The 26,376-nt window shown below is 36.8% G+C and overlaps 1 protein-coding gene across 2 annotated transcripts in view; it reads left to right on the top strand.

Annotated features, from left to right (window-relative positions):
• Positions 1–26,376, top strand: part of POF1B (POF1B actin binding protein) — a 103,593-nt gene that overhangs the window by 54,335 nt on the left and 22,882 nt on the right. For both annotated transcript variants that reach the window (XM_003269016.4, XM_012498739.2), the window contains exons 8-15: positions 4,807–4,834; positions 6,030–6,104; positions 12,261–12,353; positions 13,200–13,313; positions 14,145–14,297; positions 14,568–14,687; positions 16,011–16,139; positions 16,993–17,075. In XM_003269016.4, the coding sequence (XP_003269064.1) occupies positions 4,807–4,834; positions 6,030–6,104; positions 12,261–12,353; positions 13,200–13,313; positions 14,145–14,297; positions 14,568–14,687; positions 16,011–16,139; positions 16,993–17,075 (795 nt within the window). The remainder of the gene's footprint in view (positions 1–4,806; positions 4,835–6,029; positions 6,105–12,260; positions 12,354–13,199; positions 13,314–14,144; positions 14,298–14,567; positions 14,688–16,010; positions 16,140–16,992; positions 17,076–26,376) is intronic.

Raw genomic sequence — 26,376 nt, 5'->3', positions numbered from 1 at the left:
TCACCGAAGCTGGAGTGCAGTGGCGCGATCTCGGCTCACTGCAGGCTCCGCCCCCTGTGGTTCACGCCATTCTCCTGCCTCAGCCTCCCACGTAGCTGGGACTACAGGCGCTCGCCACCTCACCAGGCTAATTTTTTGTATTTTTAGTAGAGACGGGGTTTCACCATGTTAGCCAGGATGATCTCAATCTCCTGACCTCGTGAGCCGCCTGCCTCGGCCTCCCAAAGTGCTGGGATTACAGGCATGAGCCACCGCGCCCGGCCGACAGTGGGGTTTTCTAGATATACAATCATGTCATCTGCAAACAGGGACAATTTGACTTCCTCTTTTCCTAATTTAATACCCTTTATTTCCTTCTCCTGACTGATTGCCCTGGCCAGAACTTCCAACACTATGTTGAATAAGAGTGCTGAGAGAGGGCATCCCTGTCTTGTGCCAGTTTTCAAAGGGAATGCTTCCAGTTTTTGCCCATTCAGTATGATATTGGCTGTGGGTTTGTCATAGATAGCTCTTATCATTTTGAGATACGTCCCAACAATACCTAATTTATTGAGAGTTTTAAGCATGAAGGGTTGTTGAATTTTGTCAAAGGCCTTTTCTGCATCTATTGAAATAATCATGTGGTTTTTGTCTTTGGTTCTGTTTATATCCTGAATTACATTTATTGATTTGTGTATGTTGAACCAGCCTTGCATCCCAGGGATGAAGCCCACTTGATCATGGTGGATAAGCTTTTTGATGTGCTGCTGGATTCGGTTTGCCAGTATTTTATTGAGGATTTTTGCATCAATGTTCATCAAGGATATTGGTCTAAAATTCTCTTTTTTGGTTTTGTCTCTGCCAGGCTTTGGTATCAGGATGATTCTGGCCTCATAAAATGTGTTAGGGAGGATTCCCTCTTCTTCTATTGATTGGAATAGTTTCAGAAGGAATGGTACCAGTTCCTCCTTGTACCTCTGGTAGAATTCGGCTGTGAATCCATCAGGTCCTGGACTCTTTTTGGTTGGTAAACTATTGATTATTGCCACAATTTCAGAGCCTGTTATTGGTCTATTCAGAGATTCAACTTCTTCCTGGTTTAGTTGTGGGAGAGTGTATTTGTCGAGAAATTTATCCATTTCTTCTAGATTTTCTAGTTTATTTGTGTAGAGGTGTTTGTAGTATTCTCTGATGGTAGATTGTATTTCTGTGGGATCGGTGGTGATATCCCCTTTATCATTTTTTATTGTGTCTATTTGATTCTTCTCTCTTTTCTTCTTTATTAGTCTTGCTAGCGGTCTATCAATTTTGTTGATTTTTTCAAAAAACCAGCTCCTGGATTCATTAATTTTTTGAAGGGTTTTTTGTGTCTCTATTTCCTTCAGTTCTGCTCTGATTTTAGTTATTTCTTGCCTTCTGCTAGCTTTTGAATGTGTTTGCTCTTGCTTCTCTAGTTCTTTAATTGTGATGTTAGGGTGTCAGTTTTGGATCTTTACTGCTTTCTCTTGTGGGCATTTAGTGCTATAAATTTCCCTCTACACACTGCTTTGAATGAGTCCCAGAGATTCTGGTATGTTGTGTCTTTGTTCTCGTTGGTTTCAAAGAACATCTTTATTTCTGCCTTCTTTTTGTTATGTACCCAGTAGTCATTCAGGAGTGGGTTGTTCGGTTTCCATGTGGTTGAGCGGTTTTGAGTGAGTTTCTTAATCCTGAGTTCTAGTTTGATTGCACTGTGGTCTGAGAGACAGTTTGTTATAATTTCTGTTCTTTTACATTTGCTGAGGAGAGCTTTACTTCCAACTATGTGTTCAATTTTCGAATAGGTGTGGTGTGATGCTGAAAAAAATGTATATTCTGTTGATTTGGGGTGGAGAGTTCTGTAGATGTCTATTAGGTCTGCTTGGTGCAGTGCTGAGTTCAATTCCTGGGTACCCTTGTTAACTTTCTGTCTCGTTGATCTGTCTAATGTTGACAGTGGGGTGTTAAAATCTCCCATTATTATTGTGTGGGAGTCTAAGTCTCTTTGTAGGTCACTCAAGACTTGCTTTATGAATCTGGGTGCTCCTGTATTGGGTGCATATATATTTAAGATAGTTAGCTCTTCTTGTTGAATTGATCCCTTTACCATTATGTAATGGCCTTCTTTGTCTCTTTTGATCTTTGTTGGTTTAAGATCTATTTTATCAGAGACTAGGATTGCAACCTCTGCCTTTTTTTGTCTTCCATTTGCTTGTTAGATCTTCCTCCATCCCTTTATTTTGAGCCTATGTGTGTCTCTGCAGGTGAGATGGGTTTCCTGAATACAGCACACTGATGGGTCTTGACTCCTTATCCAATTTGCCAGTCTGTGTCTTTTAATTGGAGCATTTACATTTAAAGTTAACATTGTTATGTGTGAATTTGATCCTGTCATTATGATGTTAGTTGGTTATTTTGCTCGTTAGTTGATGCAGTTTCTTCCTAGCCTCGATGGTCTTTACAATTTGGCATGTTTTTGCAGTGGCTGGTACCGATTGTTCCATTCCATGTTTAGTGCTTCCTTCAGGAGCTCTTTTAGGGCAGGCCTGGTGGTGACAAAATCTCTCAGCATTTTCTTGTTTGTAAAGTATTTTATTTCTCCTTCACTTATAAAGCTTAGTTTGGCTGGATATGAAATTCTGGGTTGAACATTCTTTTCTTTAAGAATGTTGAATATTGGCCCCCACTCTCTTCTGGCTTGTAGAGTTTCTGCCGAGAGATCAGCTGTTAGTCTGATGGGCTTCCCTTTTTCGGTAACCCGACCTTTCTCTCTGGCTGCCCTTAACATTTTTTCCTTCATTTCAACTTTGGTGAATCTGACAATTATGTGTCTTGGGGTTGCTCTTCTCGAGGAGTATCTTTTTGGCGTTCTCTGTATTTCCTGAATCTGAATGTTGGCCTGCCTTGCTAGATTGGGGAAGTTCTCCTGGATAATCTCTTGCAGAGTGTTTTCCAACTTGGTTCCATTTTCCCCGTCACTTTCAGGTACACCAATCAGACGTAGGTTTGGTCTTTTCACATAGTCCCATATTTCTTGGATGCTTTGTTCGTTTCTTTTTATTCTTTTTTCTCTAAACTTCCCTTCTCGCTTCATTTCATTCATTTCATCTTCCATCACTGATACCCTTTCTTCCAGTTGATCGCATCGGCTACTGAGGCTTCTGTATTCTTCACGTAGTTCTCGAAACTTGGCTTTCAGCTCCATCAGCTCCTTTAAGCACTTCTCTGCATCAGTCATTTTAGTTATATGTTTGTCTAATTCTTTTTCAAAGTTTTTAACTTCTTTGCCATTGGTTTGAATTTCCTCCTATAGCTCCAAGTAGTTTGATCGTCTGAAGCCTTCTTCTCTCAACTTGTCAAAGTCATTCTCCATCCAGCTTTGTTCCGTTGCTGGTGAGGAACTGCATTCCTTTGGAGGAGGAGAGGCACTCTGCTTTTTAGAGTTTCCAGTTTTTCTGCTCTGTTTTCTCCCCATCTTTGTAGTTTTTTCTACTTTTGGTCTTTGATGATGGTGATGTACAGACGCGTTTTTGGTGTGGGTGTCCTTTCTGTTTGTTAGTTTTCCTTCTAACAGACAGGACCCTCAGCTGCAGGTCTGTTGGAGTTTGCTAGAGGTCCAGTCCAGACCCTGTTTGCCTGGGTGTCAGCAGTGGTGGCTGCAGAACAGCAGATTTTCATGAACGGCAAATTCAGCTGTCTGATCGTTCCTCTGGAAGTTTTGTCTCAGAGGAGTACCCGGCCGAGCGAGGTGTCAGTCTGTCACTACTGGGGGGTGCCTCCCAGTTAGGCTGCTCAGGGGTCAGGGACCCACTTTAGGAGGCAGTCTGCCGGTTCTCAGATCTCCAGCTGCATGCTGGGAGAACCACTGCTCTCTTCAAAGCTGTCCGACAGGGACATTTAAGTCTGCAGAGGTTACTGCTGACTTTTTGTTTGTCTGTGTCCTGCCCCCAGAGGTGGAGCCTACAGAGGCAGGCAGGCCTCCTTGAGCTGTGGTGGGCTCCACCCAGTTCGAGCTTCCTGGCTGCTTTGTTTACCTAAGCAAGCCTGGGCAATGGCAGGCGCCCCTCCCCCAGCCTCGCTGCCACCTTGCAGTTTGATCTCAGACTGCTGTGCTAGCAATCAGTGAGACTCTGTGGGCGTAGGACCCTCCGAGTCAGGTGCAGGACACAATCTCCTGGTGTGCCGTTTTCCAAGCCTGTTGGAAAAGCGCAGTATTAGGGTGGAAGTGACCCGATTTTCCAGGTGCCGTCTGGCACCCCTTTCTTTGACTAGGAAAGGGAACTTCCTGACCCCTTGCGCTTCCCGAGTGAGACAATGCCTCACCCTGCTTTGGCTCGGCTTGTGCATGGTGTGCTAAACTGACTGTCCTGCACCCACTGTTTGGCACTCCCTAGTGAGATGAACTTGGTACCTCAGATGGAAATGCAGAAATCACCCGTCTTCTGCGTCGCTCACGCTGGGAGCTGTAGACTGGAGCTGTTCCTCTTCAGCCATCTTCAGCACTGAGGACTTCTAATGTAGCCACAATTAAACTGGTGCTAATGGATGGTACTAACCACTTCTGCATTTCATTATTTTGTTATTCAGATGTTCTTTTTTAATAGGTCTGCTAATTCCAGAAAAAAAATATTTTAGTCAAACTAAGTAAAAGTGCCATTTTACTTTTAACATTTTCACTTGTGCTTATAAATTGAATAAGTCCTCTTATATTTCAAAAAGTAAGATAAAATTAATAAAAAACTAGCATTTATATATGACCAGTGAATACATTTTCCTAAAGTTGTCTATCTTTTTTTTTTATTCTTGCAGCAAACAGGACTTTGAGTCTACAGATGAGGTAAGTGCAAACATAGTTGAAAATCGAATATAGTATAATAACAAAGTAGATTCTGATATTCGCAATAGTAATATTCTTTCAGTTAAGTACCTTACTAAACTGAAAATGCAGGTAAGTGAAAAAATTTATGGCCACTTTGCCTTTAAAATTATATAAACACTACATATTTGTAATAGCTATAAAACTAGTAATTATTCACAAAAAATTGTTATCAGCTGTCACTTTATGATTTAATTTGTCTATGCTTATTACAATGTTTATTTGAAATGTTCTATTTTTAATTTTTGTGTGTACATAGTAGGTGTATTTATTTATGGGGTACAAGAGATGTTCCACTGACCACATATTCTCTGCTTTAGAAAACTGAAATCTATATGATTAATTAAATAGCAAAGTTAGTTTTAATGTGCTTCAAAACCTTATATGTGCCATGCCAGTCAGCAACTTAAATGTTTTCAAATATTAATCTATTACATATGCATATTATCTGAATTGCTTTTAATAGAATAATCAAATAGAGAAAAACCTATTTCAATGCAATAAAAAGCACAATTCCCTCTTTTGTGTTTTTAATTGTTTTTTCCAGTGTACTGGTATACTGCATTCATTACAATTATTCAGTAATTCCTAAATTGCCTTTAAGGAATACTTCACTTCAGCTCCTCACTTAAAATTAGTTGAAGCTGTTTCAGTGTTGTGGTGGCAACATCATAATCTTCCAAAAGTCACCACAGCTCTGTGTAAATTCTCAGTAAAACCTGTAACTCCATTAATTTTTATTTCCCAAAGTTTTCATTATTTTAAAAATCAGCTTCTAGAATGTCATATCTATCACCCAACAAAACTTCCAGTTTTAAAAAATATACAATGAATAAAGTGTGTAAAGGAATTTAATAGACCATTTTGCTTTTAATTTCGTCTTTTTAAAAATAGAAATGGAACTTCTCATTGGTTGCCCAAAGGTTTTCCCTAGAATGTGTGGAATTCAGGATTATTTTTATACTGTTTATAATATAATTGACTTTTTTAAATAAGAACTGATAAGGCTAGAAATTAAACTCATAGAAACTGTTTCTCAAAAAGTGAATTAGTCTTTTAATATTCCTAAAATATGTCCCATTACACAAAATCTGTGGATTGCTGATCTTAAGATTGATGTGTATCTGTTCCATGGATAAGCCTTTCTTTCTTACAGTCAGAAGACATTGAATCATTGATTCCTAAAGGATTATCAGAGTTTACAAAACAGCAAATACGCTACATTCTGCAGGTGAGATGGGGTCAAGAGTGGATGTGTGAAATCAACACTAACAAACAGCTTCCTAGCTTGCTTCCCTTAATTAAGAACAGAAAGTCCCAAATTAAAATCATCTTTCCTAAGAGTTGAGGATTCTTTGGTTAGACAAGGGTTATATTTCAGTTTAGTGAGATCACCAAAAATTATATTGAATGACTAGCATTTGGGAAAACATTCTCGAAATATTATTCCCTTCTGTAGAATGCCCTTATTCATTCCTCAGTGCTTTAGTACAATCTGACTCTATCTCATAGTTTTTGCCTTTCTCTTCTCCATTCCACCCTCTTCCCTACCACTAGCCAGAATGATAAAGAAGAAAAGAGAGAAAAATCAAATAGACACAATAAGAAATGATAAAGGGGATATCACCACTGATCCCACAGAAATACAAACTACCATCAGAGAATACTATAAACACACCTACACAAATAAACTAGAAAAACTAGAAGAAATGGAAAAATTCCTAGAAACATACAGCCTCCCAAGGCTAAACCAGGAAAAAGTTGAATCCTTGAAAAGACCGATAACAAGTTCTGAAATTGAGGCAGTAATTAATAGCCTACCAACCAAAAAAAGAAAAAAAAAGAAAAAGCCCAGGACCAGGTGGATTCACAGCCAAATTCTACCAGGGGTACAAAGAGGAGCTGGTAACATTCCTTCTGAAACTATTCCAAACAATAGTAAAAGAGAGACTCCCCCCTAAATCATTTTATGAGGCCAGCATCATCCTGATACCAAAACCTGGCAGAGACAGAACAAAAAAGGAAAATTTCAGGCCAATATCCCTAATGAACATCGATGCAAATATCCTCAATAAAATACAGGCAAACTGAATCCAGCAGCATATCAAAAAACGTATCCACCACGATCAAGTCAGCTTCATTGCTGGAATGCAAGTCTGATTCAACATATGCAAATCAATAAATGTAATCCATTACATAAACAGAACCAATGACAAAAACCACATGATTATCTCAATAGAGGCAGAAAAGGCCTTTGATAAAATTCAACACCGCTTCATGCTAAAAACTCTCAATAAACTAGGTATTGATGGGACGTATCTCAAAATAATAAGAGCTATTTATGACAAACCAACAGCCAATATCATACTAAATGGACAAAAGCTGGAAGCATTGTCTTTGAAAACCAGCACAAGACAAGGATGCCCTCTCACTACTCCTATTCAACATAGTATTGGAAGTTCTGGCCAGGACAACAAGGCAAGTGAAAGAAATAAAGGGGATTCAAATAGCAAGAGAGGAAGTCAAATTGTCTCTGTTTGCAGATGACATGATTGTATATTTAGAAAACCCCATCGTCTCAACCCAAAATCTCCTTAAGCTGATAAGCAACTTCAGCTTATCAGCTTGATTTTGTCTCAAGATACAAAATCAATGTGCAAAAATCACAAACATTCCTATACACCAATAATAGACAAACAGAGGGCCAAATCTTGAGTGAACTCACATTCACAATTGCTACAAAGAGAATAAAATACCTAGGAATATAACTTATAAGGGATGTGAACGACCTCTTCAAGGAGAGCTACAAACCATCTCTCAAGGAAATAAGAGAGGGCACAAACAAATGGAAAAACATTCCATTGTTATGGATAGGAAGAATCAATATCTTGAAAATGGCCACACAGCTGAAAATAATTTATAGATTCAGTGCTAACCCCATCAAGCTACCATTGACTTTCTTCACAGAATTAGAAAAAATACTTTAAATTACATATGGAACCAAAAAAAGAGCCCATATATCCAAGACAATCCTAAGCCAAAAGAACAAAGCTGGAGGCATCATGCTACCTGACTTCAAACTATATTACAAAGCTTCAGTAACAAAAACAGCATGGTACTGGTACCAAAACAGAGAGACAGACCAATGGAACAGAACAGAGCCCTCAGAAATAATGCCACACATTTACAACTATTGGATCTTTGACAAACCTGACAAAAACAAGCAATGGGGAAAGGATTTCCCTATTTAATAAATAATGCTGGGAAAACTGGCCAGCCATATGCTGAAAACTGAAACTGGACCCCTTCCTTACACTTTATACAAAAATTAATTCAAGATGGATTAAAGACTTACATGTTAGACCTAAAACCATAAAAACCTTAGAAGAAAACCTAGGCAATACCATTCAGGACATAGGCATGGGCAAGGACTTCATGTCTAAAACACCAAAAGCAATGGCAACAAAAGCCAAAATTGACAAATGGGATCTAATTAAACTAAAGAGCTTCTGCACAGCAAAAGAAACTATCATCAGAGTGAACAGGCACCCTACGGAATGGGAGAAAATGTTTGCAATCTATCCATCTAACAAAGGGCTAATACCCAGAATCTACAAAGAATTTAAACAAATTTACAAGAATCAAACAACCCCGTCAAAAAGTGGCCAAAGGGTATGAACAGACATTTCTCAAAATAAGACATTAATGCAGCCAACAAACATGAAAAAATGCTCATCATCACTGGTCATTAGAGAAATGCAAATCAAAACCACAATGAGATACCATCTCACATCAGTTAGAATGGCGATCATCAAAAAGTCAGGAAAAAACAGATGCTGGAGTGGATGTGGAGAAATAGGAATGCTTTTAGATTATTGGTGGGAGTGTAAATTAGTTCAACCAGTGTGGCGCTTCCTCAAGGATCTCGAACTAGAAATACCATTTGACTCAGCAATCCCATTACTGAGTATATACCCAAAGATTATAAATCATTCTACTATAAAGAAATGTGCACACGTATGTTTATTGCAGCACTATTCACAATAGCAAAGACTTGGAATGAACCTAAATTGCCCATCAATGATAGACTAGATAAAGAAAATGTGGGACATATGCACCATGGAATACTATGCAGCCAGTAAAAAGGATGAGTTCATGTCCTTTGCAGGGACATGGATGAAGCTGGAAACCATCATTCTCAGCAAACTGACACAGAAACAGAAAACCAAACACCTCATGTTCTCACTCAAAAGTGGGAGTTGAACAGTGAGAACACATGGGAACATCACACACTGGGGCCTGTCAGGGGGTGGGGAGCTAGGGGAGGGATAGCATTAGGAGAAATACCTAATGTAGATGACAGGCTGATGGGTGCAGGAAACCACCATGGCACGTGTATACCTATGTAACAAACCTGCACGTTCTGCACATGTATCCCAGAACTTAAAGTATAATAAAAAAAGAAAACTCTAGAAAAGAAGGAAAACTTATTGTATTTACCATATTTTTGCTTACCATGCTATATCTTCCTTCTTAATGTTCCAAATTCTTTCTTTTATCATTTTCTTCTCTTTAGACAACTTCTTTTAGCTATTCTTTAAGGGTAGGTCTGCTAGTGACAAATTATTTTCACTTTCCCTCATCTGAAAATGTGATTTTCCCTCCATTCCTAAAGGATAATTTCACTGCATATAGAATTTACAGTTGACAATTATTTTCTTTTAGTACTTAAAAAAGAGTATCCTAGTTCCTTCTGGGCTTCATGATATGTAATGAGAAATCTGCTGTCATTTGAATTGTTATTCCCAATAATTAATGTTTCTCTTGCTGCTTTGAAAATTTTTAGTTTGTCTTTAGTTTTAAGAAGTTTGACTCTGGTTTGTCTGGTAATGGATTTCTTTGGGTTTATACTGTTTGGGATATGCTCAGCTTCTTGAATATGTATGTTACCAGGTTTCACTAATTTGGGAAACTTCTCAGCCATCATTTTTTGGAATATTTTTTCAGCTCCATCCTCTTTCTCCTTTCCTTCCAGGACTCTGAACATGAAAGCTAGATATGTGGTATATGCCCACAGACCCTTAAGCTCTGTTTAATTTTTTCTAATCTATTTGTTTCTGATATTCAGATTATATACTTTATTTTATTCTATCTTTAAGTTCATTAATTCTTTCCTCTGTTCTCTCCATTCTGCTTTTTAGCCCACTCCTTGAGAGTTTTGCTGTTTTGGTTTGGTTTTTGTTTCTTTGTCTTGTTATTGTCCTTTTCAGTTCTAAAATTTCCATTTAGGTATTCTTTATGTCTTCTATTTATTTGCTGAGACTTTCTATTTTGTCATTGAGACAATGTGTTTTTACAGTCTCCTTGCAACTTCTTGTTGAAGTATTTATGATGGTTGTTTTATACACTTTATCAGATAATTCTAACATTTCTATTACCTTGATGTTGTCATCAATTACATGTTTTTTTCTTATTGAGTTGAGATTTTTGTTCTTGGAATTATGAGTAATTTTCAATTGACCCTGAACATGCCTGATCTTGTTTGATCTCAGAAGCTAAGCAGGATTGAGCCTGGCTAGTACTTGGATGGGAGACCTCGCTATTTTTAGGTTGTGACTCTCTGGGTCTCATTCAAACATTCAAATATCGGAGAAAGTGTGTGCACTACCTATTACTGCCAGCTGGTGGAAGTTGAGGTTCCCCCACTCAGCTTCTCTTGATGAGATAGGGTGAAAGCCCAAGCTCCCTTCACAGTCTCAACTGACATCACAGTGCATGGAATTTCATTTTTGACCAGTAGGAATGAAAGCACCATTCTTCACTCTGCCTTTTCTGACACCATCCCAGTGAATGGTGTTGTGTACCTCCCTAGAGCCTGACAAGGGGGCAGTCTAAGCTCTCTTCTTGGCCTTTGATGGTCCGTGTGGAAGTAGAGTCTGTCCTGCTAGGCTGACCCTTTCATGGTCCTTTCGCTAGAGAGAGAAGGCTTTTCTCAGGACTTTTGTTGTCCGTTGATGTAACTAGATCACCAGCTTCCCCAAAACTGATCTAATATATGAAGCAAAATGAAAATCCAGGAACTCATTGCTGTGTCATTTCTCAGGTCCCAAGATTCCTAACCAATCATTTCTCTTTTCACCAATTTGAGTCTTTTTATATTTGTTTTATATATAATGTCCAGGGTTTTTAGTTGCCATTAACAGGAAGGCTAGGGAAAAGTATTTTTTTTTCTTTTTTCTTTTTTTTTCTTTGTGAAGCAACAAAAGTAGAGATTTATTGAAAATGAAAGCACACTCCACAGGGTGGGAGTGGGCTGAGCAATTGGCTCAAGTGCACAGTTATAGAACTTCATGTGGTTTAAATGCCCTCTAGAGGTTTCCCATTGGTAACTTGGTGTATGCTCTATGTAAATGAAGTAGTGGCCCGTTATCAGTCGGATTGGTTGCAGAAAGTGACCAATCAGAGGCTGAAGTTACAAAGTTACACCTTAAACAACGTCTGATTGGTTGTGGAAAGTATTTTTACTCCATCTTCCCAGAAGCCAAAGTTGTCTGTTTTTTAAACCATTTTTCTTTAAAGAAATAAGAATAATCTAGTAAAACAGTTTCCCCTCTCTTTAAAATTTGAGATAAGTCAGTTGCAGTGGCTCACACCTGTAATCCCGGCACTTTAGGAGGCCAAGGCTGGTGGATCACTTGAGGTCAGGAGTTCGAGACCAGCCTGGCCAACACAGTGAAACCCGTTCTTTACTCGAAATACAAAAATTCACCAGGTGTGTTGGTGCATGCCTGTAGTCCCAGATACTTGGGAGGCTGGGGTGGAAGAATTGTTTGAACCCAGGGGGCAGAGATTGCAGTGAACTGAGATCATGCCACTACACTCCAGCCTAGGTGACAGAGTGAGACTCTGGCAAAAAAATAAATAAATAAATAAATTGAGATAGCTCTATACTTTAAAGTTAAACTTAATTATAATTATATTCTTCTCACCTCAGGCAAAATTCAGGCAGTTGGCAATACACTTAGGGAGATTCATTTTATTATTTGATGATTGACTGTCTCATCTCTTCTAATCTTTTAAATAAAGAATAATGTAAAAATTAAATTTTGCTGATAGAATTCTACTTTGTGACAAAGATGATACTTTGTCATGGAAAAAATAATAAATATTTGTTATAAATACTAGCTATGCTATCTTCAGGAATATTATTTGGATTACTTAAACACACGATCGACAAAATGCCTTATATCACCTTTCTAATTTGCCATATCAAAGTAAAATTATTAATAAGTTTGCTAGTAGGAACCAAAAAATAAGACAACTTTCACTTATATCGCCTATTTTCAAATGTTAATAAAACTAAACCATTAATCCTTTCTTCCTGCAGATGAGGGGTATGTCTGATAAGTCACTCCGACTAGTGCTGTCCACATTTAGCAACATACGGGAGGAGCTTGGACATCTTCAAAATGACTTGACAGTAAGATTTATTTTGATTTTTTCCAAAGCCTTTCTAGTTCCTAGCTTCCTAATACAGAAATAAAGATGTCCAGTATACGTTTTTAAAATTTAATATAGCACAATATTATGCTTATTCAGACAAAGCTAAATTATTTTCTTCAAACAGTTAATTGGCATTGAGAGAGGAGAAAAGAGGTATCCAAAGTATAAATGAAAGAATGTCGGATGTGCACTTAACATTTAGTTTACCACTAAGGCAATTTAATGCTTAAAGCCAGAGAGTAGTCTGCAAAGTTAAAATAATCTGACTCATTGAAGGTAAATTCCCCCTTTTTCATAATTATAAAGCATACTCTGAATTTCCATTCAAATATAATAACTTGAAAACATTTTTCTCTAAAAAATTAATTTTTTTCCATTTTCTATTTTAATTGGTGTTCTTTGTGCCATCAGCTAGATATATTCAGAATGCTTTCCACACATTGAATAATGCCTTGAGGACTTTGGAGTAGTTTTGTCGTTTCTGGGTTATGATGAACATATTTAGACTCTAATTTAAAAATTTACCACTTGCTGGGATTAACAAGGACTCTTTGTAGATTGAAGGAAAACATTAAAACATTTCAGAAGGTTGTGCTTCATTTTATATATAGTTAGTCCATCAAAATGTCTCCTTCAATGAAGGTTTTAGAAGTTTCAATCATTCCTATCCCGTATTTTCTTAACTTTTAAGAATTCTGCTTTATTAAGCAAGTACAAATGAAACAAGTGCTTATTTAAATCTTCCAAGGTAAACAAGTCTTTGTATTACATGACTGTTAAGTTTTTGTAATTCTGAATCATAATAAATAATTTATGCTTCTAGTCACTGGAAAATGACAAGATGAGACTTGAGAAAGATTTATCATTCAAAGAAACTCAACTAAAAGAGTACGAAGAACTCTTGGCATCAGTAAGAGCAAATAATCACCAGCAGCAGGTAAATTGATGCTTTTATTGGTGTTAATCTAGATTGATAGCTTTTCATATGCACAATTACTGGCACATTGGAGTTATGAGATATCATCAAGACAGAATTAAAATATGATGGAAAAATTTGTTCATATGAGAATTGAGTGGCTTTGGGTATTCCCAATGGCTGAAAGCCCTCTCAGAAAAACAGATAATCTTATCTATTTTAGATATAAAGTGCATATGGGACACAATTATTTGTCTTATTGGGTGACCAGAATTGTATAAATACTAAAAATCTAGGTTCATGCATTTATTTAATCTACTAACATGTCAATGAAAAAAAGCTGTTGTAGACCTTAACACATGTTTGTGCAATAAATAAATGACTGAAAAAACTGTAGATGAATTCTCTGGATGTCTGAGCAGAGAGAATTCCTAGGAAATTGTAAGTAGTCTCTAAGGATTACCCTTTTCCTGATCTTTACTCCTATGGCTGTCCCAAATTCTTGCTCAGTTACTAGTAATCATGTAAATAATCAGGCATATGGTCGTTTCCGTGCCTACTAGAAAGCAGGGTACATTATTGTCACAGAGTAGCAAGAGTCTGATTGTTAAATTGAGACATTATAAATTCATCTAGTCATGATTCCCTCTCTCACAAAATAGGCAAGTGAGACTAGAGGCAACACTATAATATCTTACATGGCTGACTTAATGTACCATCTAAGACCAAGAGTATGAGAAAACTGGGCATAGGAAAATATTTACTTGATTCAATTGAATGAATCAATAGAAAGAACACTCCCTCACCAAAAACAAAATGCATTTTTCTTATGTACTTGTGTCTTCTTTACAGCAAGGACTTCAAGACTCAAGTTCAAAATGCCAGGCATTGGAAGAGAACAATCTCTCTCTTCGACATACACTATCAGACATGGAATACAGACTAAAAGAACTGGAATATTGTAAATGCAATTTAGAGCAAGAGAATCAAAACCTTAGAATGCAGGTATTAAAACTTCCTTTTAAATATACAGTATTACCTTAGTTACATCATTGTAATCCTAGCATTTAGAAAATATATGGACTGCTTTCCCTCACATACTGTTAGATCTTAATCACTGACACTTGAGCTTTATAATGCAGTTCCTGAAAATCACTTTCATTATTTCAATGTCTTATTTAATCATGTGGTTTTCATCTAATAACAATCCTTGTAACATAACATGTATTTTCTTCAAAACAATCCAATTACAGATAGTTATTTTGCCTTCTGTAGGTTTCTGAGACTTGCACAGGCCCAATGCTGCAGGCTAAAATGGATGAGATTGGCAGCCACTACACGGAGATGGTAAAAAACTTGAGAATGGAGAAAGATAGAGAGATCTGCAGACTGAGGGTATGTTGATCCTACATTGCATAAATACACAGGTCAGCACAAACTTTCTAGCAAGATAATGATGGCTTCAAGTTTAAAGCTACCAGAAAAAATTAGCTGAAGGTAGAGTTTTAAAAATATGTCATGTATTCATTTGTTTTAAATACATTACTGTATCTAAAATATAACTGTTAAATGATTTTCTAATTTAGCTTAATTTCTTCTAGGAAAGTAAAAGAAGATATTCATTTCAGTGTTTTGGTTTTGGTTTTTATTAATTTATTTTTTGGGATAGGTGGAGGACTCTTCATGATTTTGCCTAAAGCATGCTTATGTAGGCAAAAGCAATATATGAGATTACTCAACAGAGCCACAGTTAGATTTGTAAAAATTCTCACTTAATTTCGAGGGATGATGAATAGCAAGGACTTTGTCAAGCATGAGGAGGAAAACAGTGTTAAGTTTTATGTACCTATAGTTGACATCAAAATTAAGGTGATATTTGTAAGTATATATTGCCTTATCTTGTAATTCTAGGTTGAATTTACTTAATCTAACCCTTATTTTACAGATTCCTAAATGTAGTAAAATACACTTAAATATTTTAATAAACAAAATAATCACAAATTTGTCTCTCTAAACATCACTGTATAATTTTTACCAAAAATCAAAATGAAACAAAATATAATTTGTTTTAAAAACCTACCAATATTTCTAGCAGATTTCCTCCACTGATTTCTTTTCCATCCCAACATTACTAATAGCACTTCTACCTAAGCTATACACATATGAGGTAAAAAGGGAAACGGATAAGATTTGTAGTCAGAAGACCTGTTTTGGAGTTGCAGCTATGTTACTGTGTGACTGTATCATTTAACCTTTCTGGAGCCCATTATCTGTTTTGTAAATGAAGATTATAATAATACTTATTTCATGGGACTGCTGTGAGAACTGAGATAATTCATGCAGGAGGAATATTTTGTGAACTGAAAATCAGAATATAATAGTAGTAATTTGGTATTGCGATTTCCTTAATTATTATTTCAAGGACTCTAAAGTGCCTGTTTTCTTAGCTTTACTTTAAATCTTGTGGCCTAAGACTGTTACGTAGATAATGTTTAGTCCTACATAGCAAAGACACCTTAAAAAAATGAGAAATTTGTAATTGGCATTTCATTTCATATTACATACTCATGAAATTCTTTGAACGTTTATGACTATTGGTATTTTACTTTCATTTCATAACTAACTGTGTGAGTTTGTGTCACTTAACCTCCCTGGAACTCAGTTACACATTTTCTATATGAAGATTATAATAATACTTATTTCTTTTTAAATCCTTAGTCCCAATTAAACCAGTACCATAAAGATGTTTCAAAGACAGAAGGAAGTTGTAGTGACTTCCAATTTAAGCTTCATGAACTGACAAGCTTGCTGGAAGAGAAGGATTCCCTTATAAAGCGTCAGTCAGAGGTATAAAAGGAAGGGGTGGGGATGGAGAAAAGTAATACAACTTAGAACTGTAGTACTGTAGGATAAATACTTCCCATGGACTAGAAAAGGACACATATCCAAGAGTCACTTTATTTCATGAAATAAAATGTAGGTGCAAGTGAGGAAGTAGAATATACATATTTCAGGAGAAACAATTCAAATGAAAGTTAGAATTGAAGCAAAAAATAAGTGCTGTTGTACATTTAATATTTTTAAGACATTGATTTTATATTTCATTAGCAGTGAAATTCCCAGTAGACTGTGACCTCCTTACTTCATTATGAGCTGCTTCATTAAAACATGTGTTATATTCCTCCTTGTATCTGTAGCATGTAGCCCACGACCTGGCATTCAATAGGTACTGAAGGAATTGTCAAAAATTATGGGTAATATTGTGTTGCTGTTATGGAGCAAATGGTGCTTGTAGTAACATTCATTGCTAAACTCTCTGTTAGGAAACTATATCTGCTTATATACTGAAGTTTCAATACTTTTCTTCTATGGATATACTTTTCAGGATTTTCAGAGCAAAAACTTTCACATCCTCATCTTGAGAACCATGCCCATTCAATCTCAAGTTATCCTCCAAATTTAGATATCCTGTATTAGTTGCAGGTTCCTGCACAGGCATATAATATAACTTATTAGGTACTGTGAAGCAACACTAGATGATATTCAACAAGTGGGATTAGAACATTATTACCTCAAGCTAAAAAGGGGTAAAAGGGAGGGGGTGTAATCATTGTTAGTAACCCTTCTAAATGATTAAATATATTTATTATCTCATGTTTCTACTTTCCATCAAATGATTATATTATCTTTTATTTGTAAGGAACTCTCAAAGTTGCGGCAAGAAATATATTCCTCTCATAACCAACCCTCCACTGGTGGAAGGACTACTATTACCACTAAAAAGTAATGTATTTTTAAATGAAATTTGAATATAAAAATTATGATCATATAATCCAAGTTATTTCATGTTTAATTGGTATATAAAAGCTAGACAGAATTTGGTGTTTTCTGCTGGCCAATTATTCTACTGAAGAATGAATATTCACAAAAAGACATCACTATTGTGGTCAAAAAAATCCTGAAGCACATCCTTCCTGAATTTACAATATATTAATTACCTTGGAAGTGAAAAACAAATAATTGTTTTTTTAACCAACCACATTAGTTAGGACTCTTTCTGTTTCATGTGCCAAGAGACCCAATGTAAACTGGGACTTTTTAAATTCACTTAAATGGGGTTACTTGGTATCTAGATGGATTTGTGTGTTCAAAATATGCCTTTATAAATATGTCCTTCTTTATATCTTGGCTCTGCTCTTTCCTGTGTAGACATCTTAATCAGGTAAGGTCTACCCTTATGGTAGCAATATGACCACAAATTACATCCAGCCATTTAGCAAAACCAAATATAAAGTAATTATGAATAGCTTCAGCAGAAGTTTATTTGGGATATTTCATATTAATGAAATAATACAATATGTAGTCTTTTGTGTCTGGATTTTTCATTTTGCATAATGTTTGCAGGATGCAAGCATGATTTAGCATGAGTCAAGACTTCATTCCTTTTGGTTGCTAAATAATATCCAATTGTATGGATATACATTTTATTTATTGATTAATCAGTTGGACATTTGGGTTGCTTTCAATTTTTGGCTATTGTGAATAATGCTGCTGTGAGCATCTGTGTTTGTACACAGATGTGTGTAAGATACATGTATTCATTTCTTTTGAGTATATACCTAGGAGTGGAATTGATAGGTCACATGATAACTCTATGCTTAAGGAACTGCCGTACTGTTTTCTAAAGCAAAAGCACCATCATACATTCCTAGTAGTGTATGAGGGTTCCACTTTCTCCCCATCCTCATTGCCATTTGTTATTGTTCATCTCTTGGATTATGGCCATCCTAGGTGGTGGAAAGTGGTATCCAATTGGAGTTTTGATTTGTATTTCCCTAATAACTAATGTTTTTTAGCAGTTTTTGTGTGGTTATTGGCCATTTATACATCTTGATTGAAGAAATGTCCATTCGATTTTTTTTTCCGTTTTTTAAGTGGGTTGTCTTTTTATAGTTGAATTGCAAGAGATTTTCACATGTTCACAAGTCCCTTATCAGAGACAAGATTTGCAAATATTTTCATCAATTACATGGGTTGTCTTTTCACTATCTTGAGGGTATAATATGCAGCATAAGTATTTCGTATAGAAAAAAATCTAATTCATCTATATTTTTTCTTGCTTGTGCTTTTGGTATTATATACAAGAAACTGTTGACTAACCCAAGATCATAAATTTTTACATTCATATGTATTTTCTCTTATATTAATATAAACTATCTTCTGGTTACTAATTGTATGAAATATCTTTTTCTGTCCTTTCATTTTTGACCTATTTGTGTATTTGATTCTAAATTGTGACTCTTGTAAACCACACATAGTTGTATCTTTTTATACATTCTGCCAATCTCTGCTTTTAGTTGGAATATTTAATGCACTTACATTTAATGTAATTTATAAGTTAGAATTTACATTAGCTATTTTGCTATTTGTTTCTATGTCTTATGCTTTTTGTTCTTCTGTTCCTCCATCCCTGCCTTCTTCTGTGTAAAATATTTTCTACAGTAACATTTTAATTCCATTTTAGTTACTTTTACTGTATTTTCTGAGTTTTTGCCCTTAGGTTTCCCCCAGAAATTTAATTAATATTTACCTGTATAGTTACCTTTACTGGTGATCTTTATTTCTTCAAATGGATTTGGGAGGCTGTATAGAGTCCTTAAATTTCAGCCTGAAGGACTCCTTTAGTATTTCTTGTAGGACTCCCTTTAGTATTTCTTAGAACAGGTTTTGTAGTGACAAATTCTTTGAGTTTTTGCTTGTATGGGAATATATTGCTTTTCCTTCATTTTTGAAGAATGGTTTTGCTGGATAAAATAATTCTCAGTTGACAGTGTTTTTTTGTTACTTGGAATATGTCATCCCATTGCCTTCTGGTCTCTATAATTTCTGATCAGAAATCAGTTGATAATTTTTAATTGAGGATCCCCCGACATGTTTCTTTTTTACTGCTTTCAAGATTCTTTTTTTCTATGGCCCTTGACAGTTTGATTATTACGTGTCAAGGTTTGGAACTCTTATTTTTCACTATTTGGCATTTGCTGAGCTTCTTTGATGTGCAGATTGATATTTTTAATCAAGTCTGGGAAGTTTTCAGACATTTCTTCAGCTATTATTCCTGCCACTTTCCTCCCTCTCCTTGTGGAGTCCCCATAAATAGAACAGAATGTTCTGTTTATGGTATCTCATAGTTATCTGAGGCTCTGTTTATTTTTCTTCATTCCTTTTTCTTTCTGTTCCTCAGACTAGATAAACTCAAGGGACCTTCTTTGCAATTTGTTGATTCTTTCTTCCGTTTGCTTACATCGGCTGTTGAGAAATTTAAATCTAGTTATTATCTTTTTTACCTCAGAATTACTGTAGTTTCTCTTAAAAGTAATTTCTCTTTCTTTAATAATGTTCTTTATTCCATAAGGCACAACTCTCATCCTTTCCTTTAGTTCTTTAGTTCTTTGAGCATACTTAAAATAGCCAATTTAAAGGCTATGTAAATGCAACATCTGGCTTCTTAATGGACAGTTTCAAGTGATTTTTTCCATGATAGGCAATATTTTCTTGTTTCTTTGCATGTCTTATAATTTTTTATTGAAAACGTGACATTGAAAATAATATAATGTGGTAGCTCTGGAAATTAGATACTCCCGCCTGCCAAGGTGTTCATTGTTGCTATTGTTTGCTGTTAATGTTATTGTCTTTTGTTTAGTGACTTTTCTGATTTAATTCTATAAAGTCTGTATTCTTTTCATATGTGGTCACTGAAGTCTCTGCACATTTATCTTAGTGGTCAGTTGACATTTAAACAGAGGTTTCGTTACAAACATGAAACTAGTAAGTCTCCTAGTTTTCACTGAGAGGCTCTTTGTCTGTGTTTGGACACCTCTTCAATGTTCTGGTAGGAAATTTATAGCTCGTCCTTAGCCCCCAGTTCCTGCTTACGCAGAGTTTTACGGTTAGCCAGTACCGAGGGCTCAGGGTTTTCTCAGGTCTTTCCTTCACATGCGTACAGCCTTGGGCATGTACAAAGCCCTACACATGCTTGTGGCTTTCTAGATTCCCAGGAACATATAACAACTTTTCAAAGCCCACTATGGACAATTTATTCCTCAGTTTTTCCTTTTATCATTTTTGGTCAATTTCTTGTCTGCCTGAACTATTATAGCCACCTCAGGTAGTTGTGATATTAAACAATTTCCACACATTATTTTCGACAAATGTTCCCAGGAAAAAGGATTTTCAAATTGGTTGAGCTACAAGTCAAGTTTTAAAAGACATCCTTGCAAGTGGAGTTTTCCACAGAATCAACAGACAAATCAAACAATGATAATTATAATAACGACAATGTGGCTTTGAAGGAGCTCTAACCTTGTTTTGTCTTCTAGTGGCTTCCAGGCTCCTGGGTTTTACCAAGATTGTTTTAAGGGCCAGGCGCGGTGGCTCACGCCTGTAATCCCAGCACTTTGGGAGGCTGAGGCAGGTGGATCACGAGGTCAGGAGATTGAGACCATCCTGGCTAACATGGTGAAACCCCATCTCTACTAAAAATACAAAAACAAATTAGCCAGGCGTGGTGGCGGGCACCTGTAGTCCCAGCTACTCGGGAGGCTGAGGCAGGAGAATGGTGTGAAAACAGGAGGCGGAGCTTGCAGTGAACCAAAATTGCACCACTGCACTTCAGCCTGGGCGACAGAGCAAGACTCCGTCTCAAAAAAAAAAAAAAAAAGATTGTTTTAAAATTCTATTGCATAGTTGGAGAGACAGAGATGAGAATAGAACAATTTCAAATGCCACAAAGCTTGCTGATTTAACTGTTTTTCCTAAATAAATGCTCTCTGATGGCTGTAAAAGTTTATTAATTTTGAGAGTTCTGATAAAGTTAATTTTGATTTTTTTTGGCCAGATTTCCTTTTTCTTTCATGGCATAGAGCATTTCTAGAGGTTGTTATACATTTTCACTGACATCATCTTCCATTACTTCCTCAAGCATGGTTTTTTTTTAGTTCTTTGTATTCTCACTATGTTGCCCAGGCTGGCCTCAAATTCCTGGTCTCAAGCAATCATCCCATGATGACCTCTGTAAGTGTTGGGGTTACAGGCATGAGCCACTGAGCCCAGCCCTATGAACATATTTATTATAGCTTCTTTGAAGTGTTTATCTTCTAAATACACCATCTGGTCCTCTTTAAAAGTAGTTTCTGGAGGGAGGGACAAGATGGCCAAGTAGACACATCCAGGAAGCACTTCTCCCACCACAAAAGACCAAAATATCCAGTAAACAAACCAGCAAATTCTCCACTATCTGTTTGTACTTCAAACAGATCTTTGGAGAGAAAACACTGAGATTTGAGAGGTAACACAGATACTAAGGCTGAATAGGGAGAAAGCTGGGAAAACTGCATTGGTGTGCCAAGCGCCAGGATTAGTTCCTGGTCCTGAACACCTCCTAAGGAATGGGTGAGTGAAGTGACAGCAGGGCAACCCACTCTCACCATATACCTCTGGCATGCTAGCTACAAGAGATCTCAGGACTCTTGCAGTCATTTCAATTGTCAGGAGGATCTGCCCAAAGAATAGACAAAGACAGAGCTCTAGCCTACATGGACCCCAGGGGGTTTTACATGTGGAGCAGCTGCAACAAAATGTGACAATAGGCACCCATTCCCCCAAGGCTCTCTGGACACATCTGTTCTGCATGTCTTCCTGTCCACAATCCCTACAAGGCTCTTGCCTGGCTGATTCTGCAACTGTGTTCACACAGCACAGCCTCCACTGCTTGGCCTGACAGTCTTGCCAGTGGCCCTGCTAGAGTGCTTTCCCCACAGCCTGGGAACACTTCAGCTCTCCCAGCACAACAGGTGCCTGATCCCAAGGAGGTAGAGGACAAAGCCACAGGCATGGCTCCAATGCCCCAAGGTTGCAGCACACACTCAGGAGTTCTGAGTTGAGATTTTTGCCAGAACTCAATCTGGGAAGGAGCCCCCAGTCTCAATACACTGAATGTTAGGTGTGAGTTCATAGGCCAGTGCAGAAGCAGGGCACACCTCTGTCTCCAGGGCCTGTCCAGGAAGGGTGAGGCCTGTCTGCTAGACGCAATCTCTGCCTGAGAGAGCCCCATGGCCTAGAACATCTAACAAATAAAATGTGGATGCAGTGCCAGTGATCAAGGGGGGCTACCCTAAGGCCTGGGAATGGACCTGGCTAGGGTGTCATCTCTCTCCCCTGGTCCCCACAGAGTACCACTGCAAATGTGCAGAAATATAAAAAGGCCACAGAGCAGAGTAAGACTCTCTGCCAACCATTATTCATCTACTCGATCACTGCACAAATTACAATACCAAAAGTATTCTGCCAATACACATTGCCTGTGAAACCCAAAGTAAGAATCTAGCCACAAATAAAGATCCCATACAGAGCCTTGGCCCTCTGGAAACACCTAGAAACAAAGCTAATTAACTTTACTCAACTTGCACCACAGTTAAACCCTAAAGGGAAACAAAGAATATCAAAACAAAAAGCCTCATGGAAATTACGGCAAATCCAAACACAAAGGAGCACATGCCTGCTCAGATGAGAAAGAATCAGTGCTAGAACTCTGGCAATTCAAAAAGTCAGAGTTTCCCTTTATCTTCAAACAAGGCAACTCCTCTGCAATGGTTCTTAACCAAATTGAAATGACTTAAATGAAAGCCATAAAGTTCAGAATCTGGATGGCAAGGAAGCTGATCAAGATACAGGTAAAAGTCGAAACCCAATCCAAGATATCCAGTAAAACTATCCAAAAGTAGAAAGAAGACAAAATAGCCACTTTAAGAAAGAACCAAATGGAACTTCTGGAATTGAAAAAATTACTACAAAAATTACCTAATACCTTTTGAAGCATTAACAACAGAATAGACCAAGCAAGGAAAGAATCTTGGAGCTTGAAGACAGAATCTTATAATCAACTTAGACAAAAATAAAGAAAAAAAATTTAAATTGTGTCAAAACCTCTGAGAAATATGGGATTATGTAACAAGACTAACCTAAAACTAATTGATATTCCTGACAGGAGAGAGAAGAAATAACTTGGAAAACATATTTGAGGATATGGTCCATGAAAATTTCTTCAATCTCATTAGAGAGGTTGACATGCAAATTAAAGAAATATAGAGAACCTCTGTGAGATACTATACAATACAAACATTCCCAAGACACATAGTCATCAGATTCACGAAGGTCAATGTGAAAGAAAAAATTGTTAAAGGCAACAAGAGAGAAGGCTCTAGTCACTTACAAAGGAAACCCCATCAGGCTAGAAGAAGACCTCTCGGCAGAAAACTTACAAGCCAGAAAAGATTGTGTTTCTATATTCAGCATTGTTCAAGAAAAGAAATTCCAACCAAGAATTTCATATCCCACCAAACTATGCTTCATAAGCAAAGGAGAAATAAACTTTCAAAGCAAGCAAACACTAAGGGAATTTATTATCACTGAACCAGCTATACAAGAGGTTCTTATGGAAATGATAAACATGGAAATGAAAGAATTATATCTTCTACCATAAAAACACACTTAAGCACATATCCCACAGACACTATGAAGCAACTGCAGAACCAAAGCTACACAACAAACAGCTAACAACAAGATGACATGATCAAAATCTTACATATCGATACTAACCTTGAATGTAAAAAAGTCAAAATGCCCCACTTAAAACACATAGAGTGGTAAGTGCAATAAAAAGACGAGACCTCCCATCTCCCAGGCAGTGACACCCACAGACTCAAAGTAAAGGGATAGAGAAAGATCTATCATGCAAATGGCAAACAAAAAAAGAGCAGGGGTTACTTTTCTCATATCATATAAAACAGAGTTTAAACCCACAACAAACAAGAAAGACAAAGAAGGGCATTACATAATGATAATGGGTTCAATTCAACAAGAAGACTTAACTGTCCAACATTGGAGCATAATATCTGCATACAAACAGATTTGTAAAAGAAGTTCTTTTGGACCTATGAAAAGACTTAGGCAACCACAAAATAACAATGGGAGACCGCAATACCCCACTGACAGCATGAGAGAGATCATTGAGGCAGGAAACTGACAAAGGAATTTGGGGCTTAAATTTGACACTCAACCAACTGGACCTAATAGACATCTACAGAATCATCCACCCAACAACCACAAAACACACTTTCTTATCTGCACACAGAACATATTCTAATATTGAGCATATGCTTGACCATAAAGTAAGCCTCAATAAATTTTAAAAAATCAAAATTATATCAAGCATATGCTCAGACCACAGTGCAATAAAAATAGAAATCAATACCAAGAAGATATCTCAAAACTGCACAATTACATGGAAATTAAATAACTTGCTCCCAAATGACTTTTGGGTGAACAACAAAATCAAGAAAAAAATAAAAAATAATTTCTTTGAAATTAATGAAAATAGAGAAATAACATATCAAAATATTTGGGATGCATCCAAAGCAGTGTTAAGAGGAAGTTTACATCACTCAACACCTACAACAAAAGTTAGAAAGATCTCAAGTTAACAATCTAATATTGCACCTAATGGAACTAGAAAAACAAGAATAAACCAAATCCAAAGATAGCAGATGAAAATAAATAACTAAAATTAGAAAAAAGCTGAATGAAATTGAGATGCAAAATTCATACCAAAGATCAATGAAACTAAAAGTTGGTACTTCAAAAGAATAAAAAAGAGCAATTGAACACTAGCTAGATTAACAAAGAAAAAGATAAGTTTCAACTAAGCACAATCAGAAATAAAAAAGATGGCTTTACAACCAATCCCACAGAAATACAAAAGGTCCTCAGACTACTATGAAAACCTCTATAACACAAATTGGAAAATCTAGAGGAAATGGATAAATTCATAAAAACACATACCCTTCGAAGATTGAACCAGGAAGAAAGTGAAAACTTGAACTGACAAATAATGAATTCTAAAATTGAATTAGTAATTTAAAAACTCCTATAAAACAACAACAACAAAAGCCCTGGACCAGAAGGATTAACAGGTAAATACTACCAGACATACAAGGAAGAATTGCTATCAATCCTACTGTAGCTATTCCAAAAATAGAGGAGGAAGGAGTCCTCCTTAACTCATTCTATGAAGCCAGCATTATCCTGATACCAAAATCTGGCATAGACACAACGAAAAAAGAAAATTTCATGCCAACAACCATGACGAACATAAACACAAAAATCATCAACAAAATACTTGCAAGCCCAATCCAGCAGTACAACAAAAAGTTAATTCACCACATTCAAGTAGGCTTTATTCCTGGGATTCAAGGTTGGTTCAACTTAGGCAAATCAATAAATGTGATTCACCACATAAGCAGAATTGAAAACAAAATAACATGTGATTATCTTAAGTGATGTAGAAATAGCTATCAATAAAGTCCAACATCCCTTCATGATAAAAACCCTCAAGAAACTAGGCATCAAAGAAACATACCTCAAAATAATAATAGCCATCTATGAGAAACCCACAGCCAATAGCATACTGAACACACAAAAGCTGGAAACATTCTTCTTCAGAACTGGAACAAGACGAAGATGTTCTCTCTAACCCTCCCATTCAACATAGTATGGGAAGTCCTAGCCAGAGCAATCCGATAAGGGCAAGAAATAAAAGGCACCCAATTAAGAAAAGAAGTCAAACTCTCTCTCCTTGCTGATAGGATTCTATACTTAGAAAAGACTAAAGACTCCACCAAAAGCCTCCTAGACCTAGTAAATGACTTCAGTAAAGTTTCAGAATACAAAACTAATGTAAAAATTCAGTAGCATTTTCTTTAATTCTTTCTAAATGTTCCTCTCCTCCTCCTTCTCCGCCTCCTTCTCTTTCTCCTTCTTCTTCTTCTTCTTTTTTTTTTTTGACGGAGTCTTGCCCTGTCACCCAGACTGGAGTGCAGTGACACGATCCTGGCTCACTGCAACCACTGGTTCCCAGATTCAAGCGATTCTCCTGCCTCAGCCTCCAGAGTAGATGGGATTACAGGCATACACCACCACTCCCGGCTAATTTTTTGTATTTTTAGTACAGACAGGGTTTCACCATGTTGGC

The sequence above is a fragment of the Nomascus leucogenys genome, chromosome X (genome assembly GCF_006542625.1).
Source record: "Nomascus leucogenys isolate Asia chromosome X, Asia_NLE_v1, whole genome shotgun sequence".
In the NCBI taxonomy this organism is placed as follows: domain Eukaryota; kingdom Metazoa; phylum Chordata; class Mammalia; order Primates; family Hylobatidae; genus Nomascus; species Nomascus leucogenys.
The sequence above is the reverse complement of the archived record's forward strand: the minus strand, read 5'-3'. Positions and strand labels throughout refer to the sequence as shown.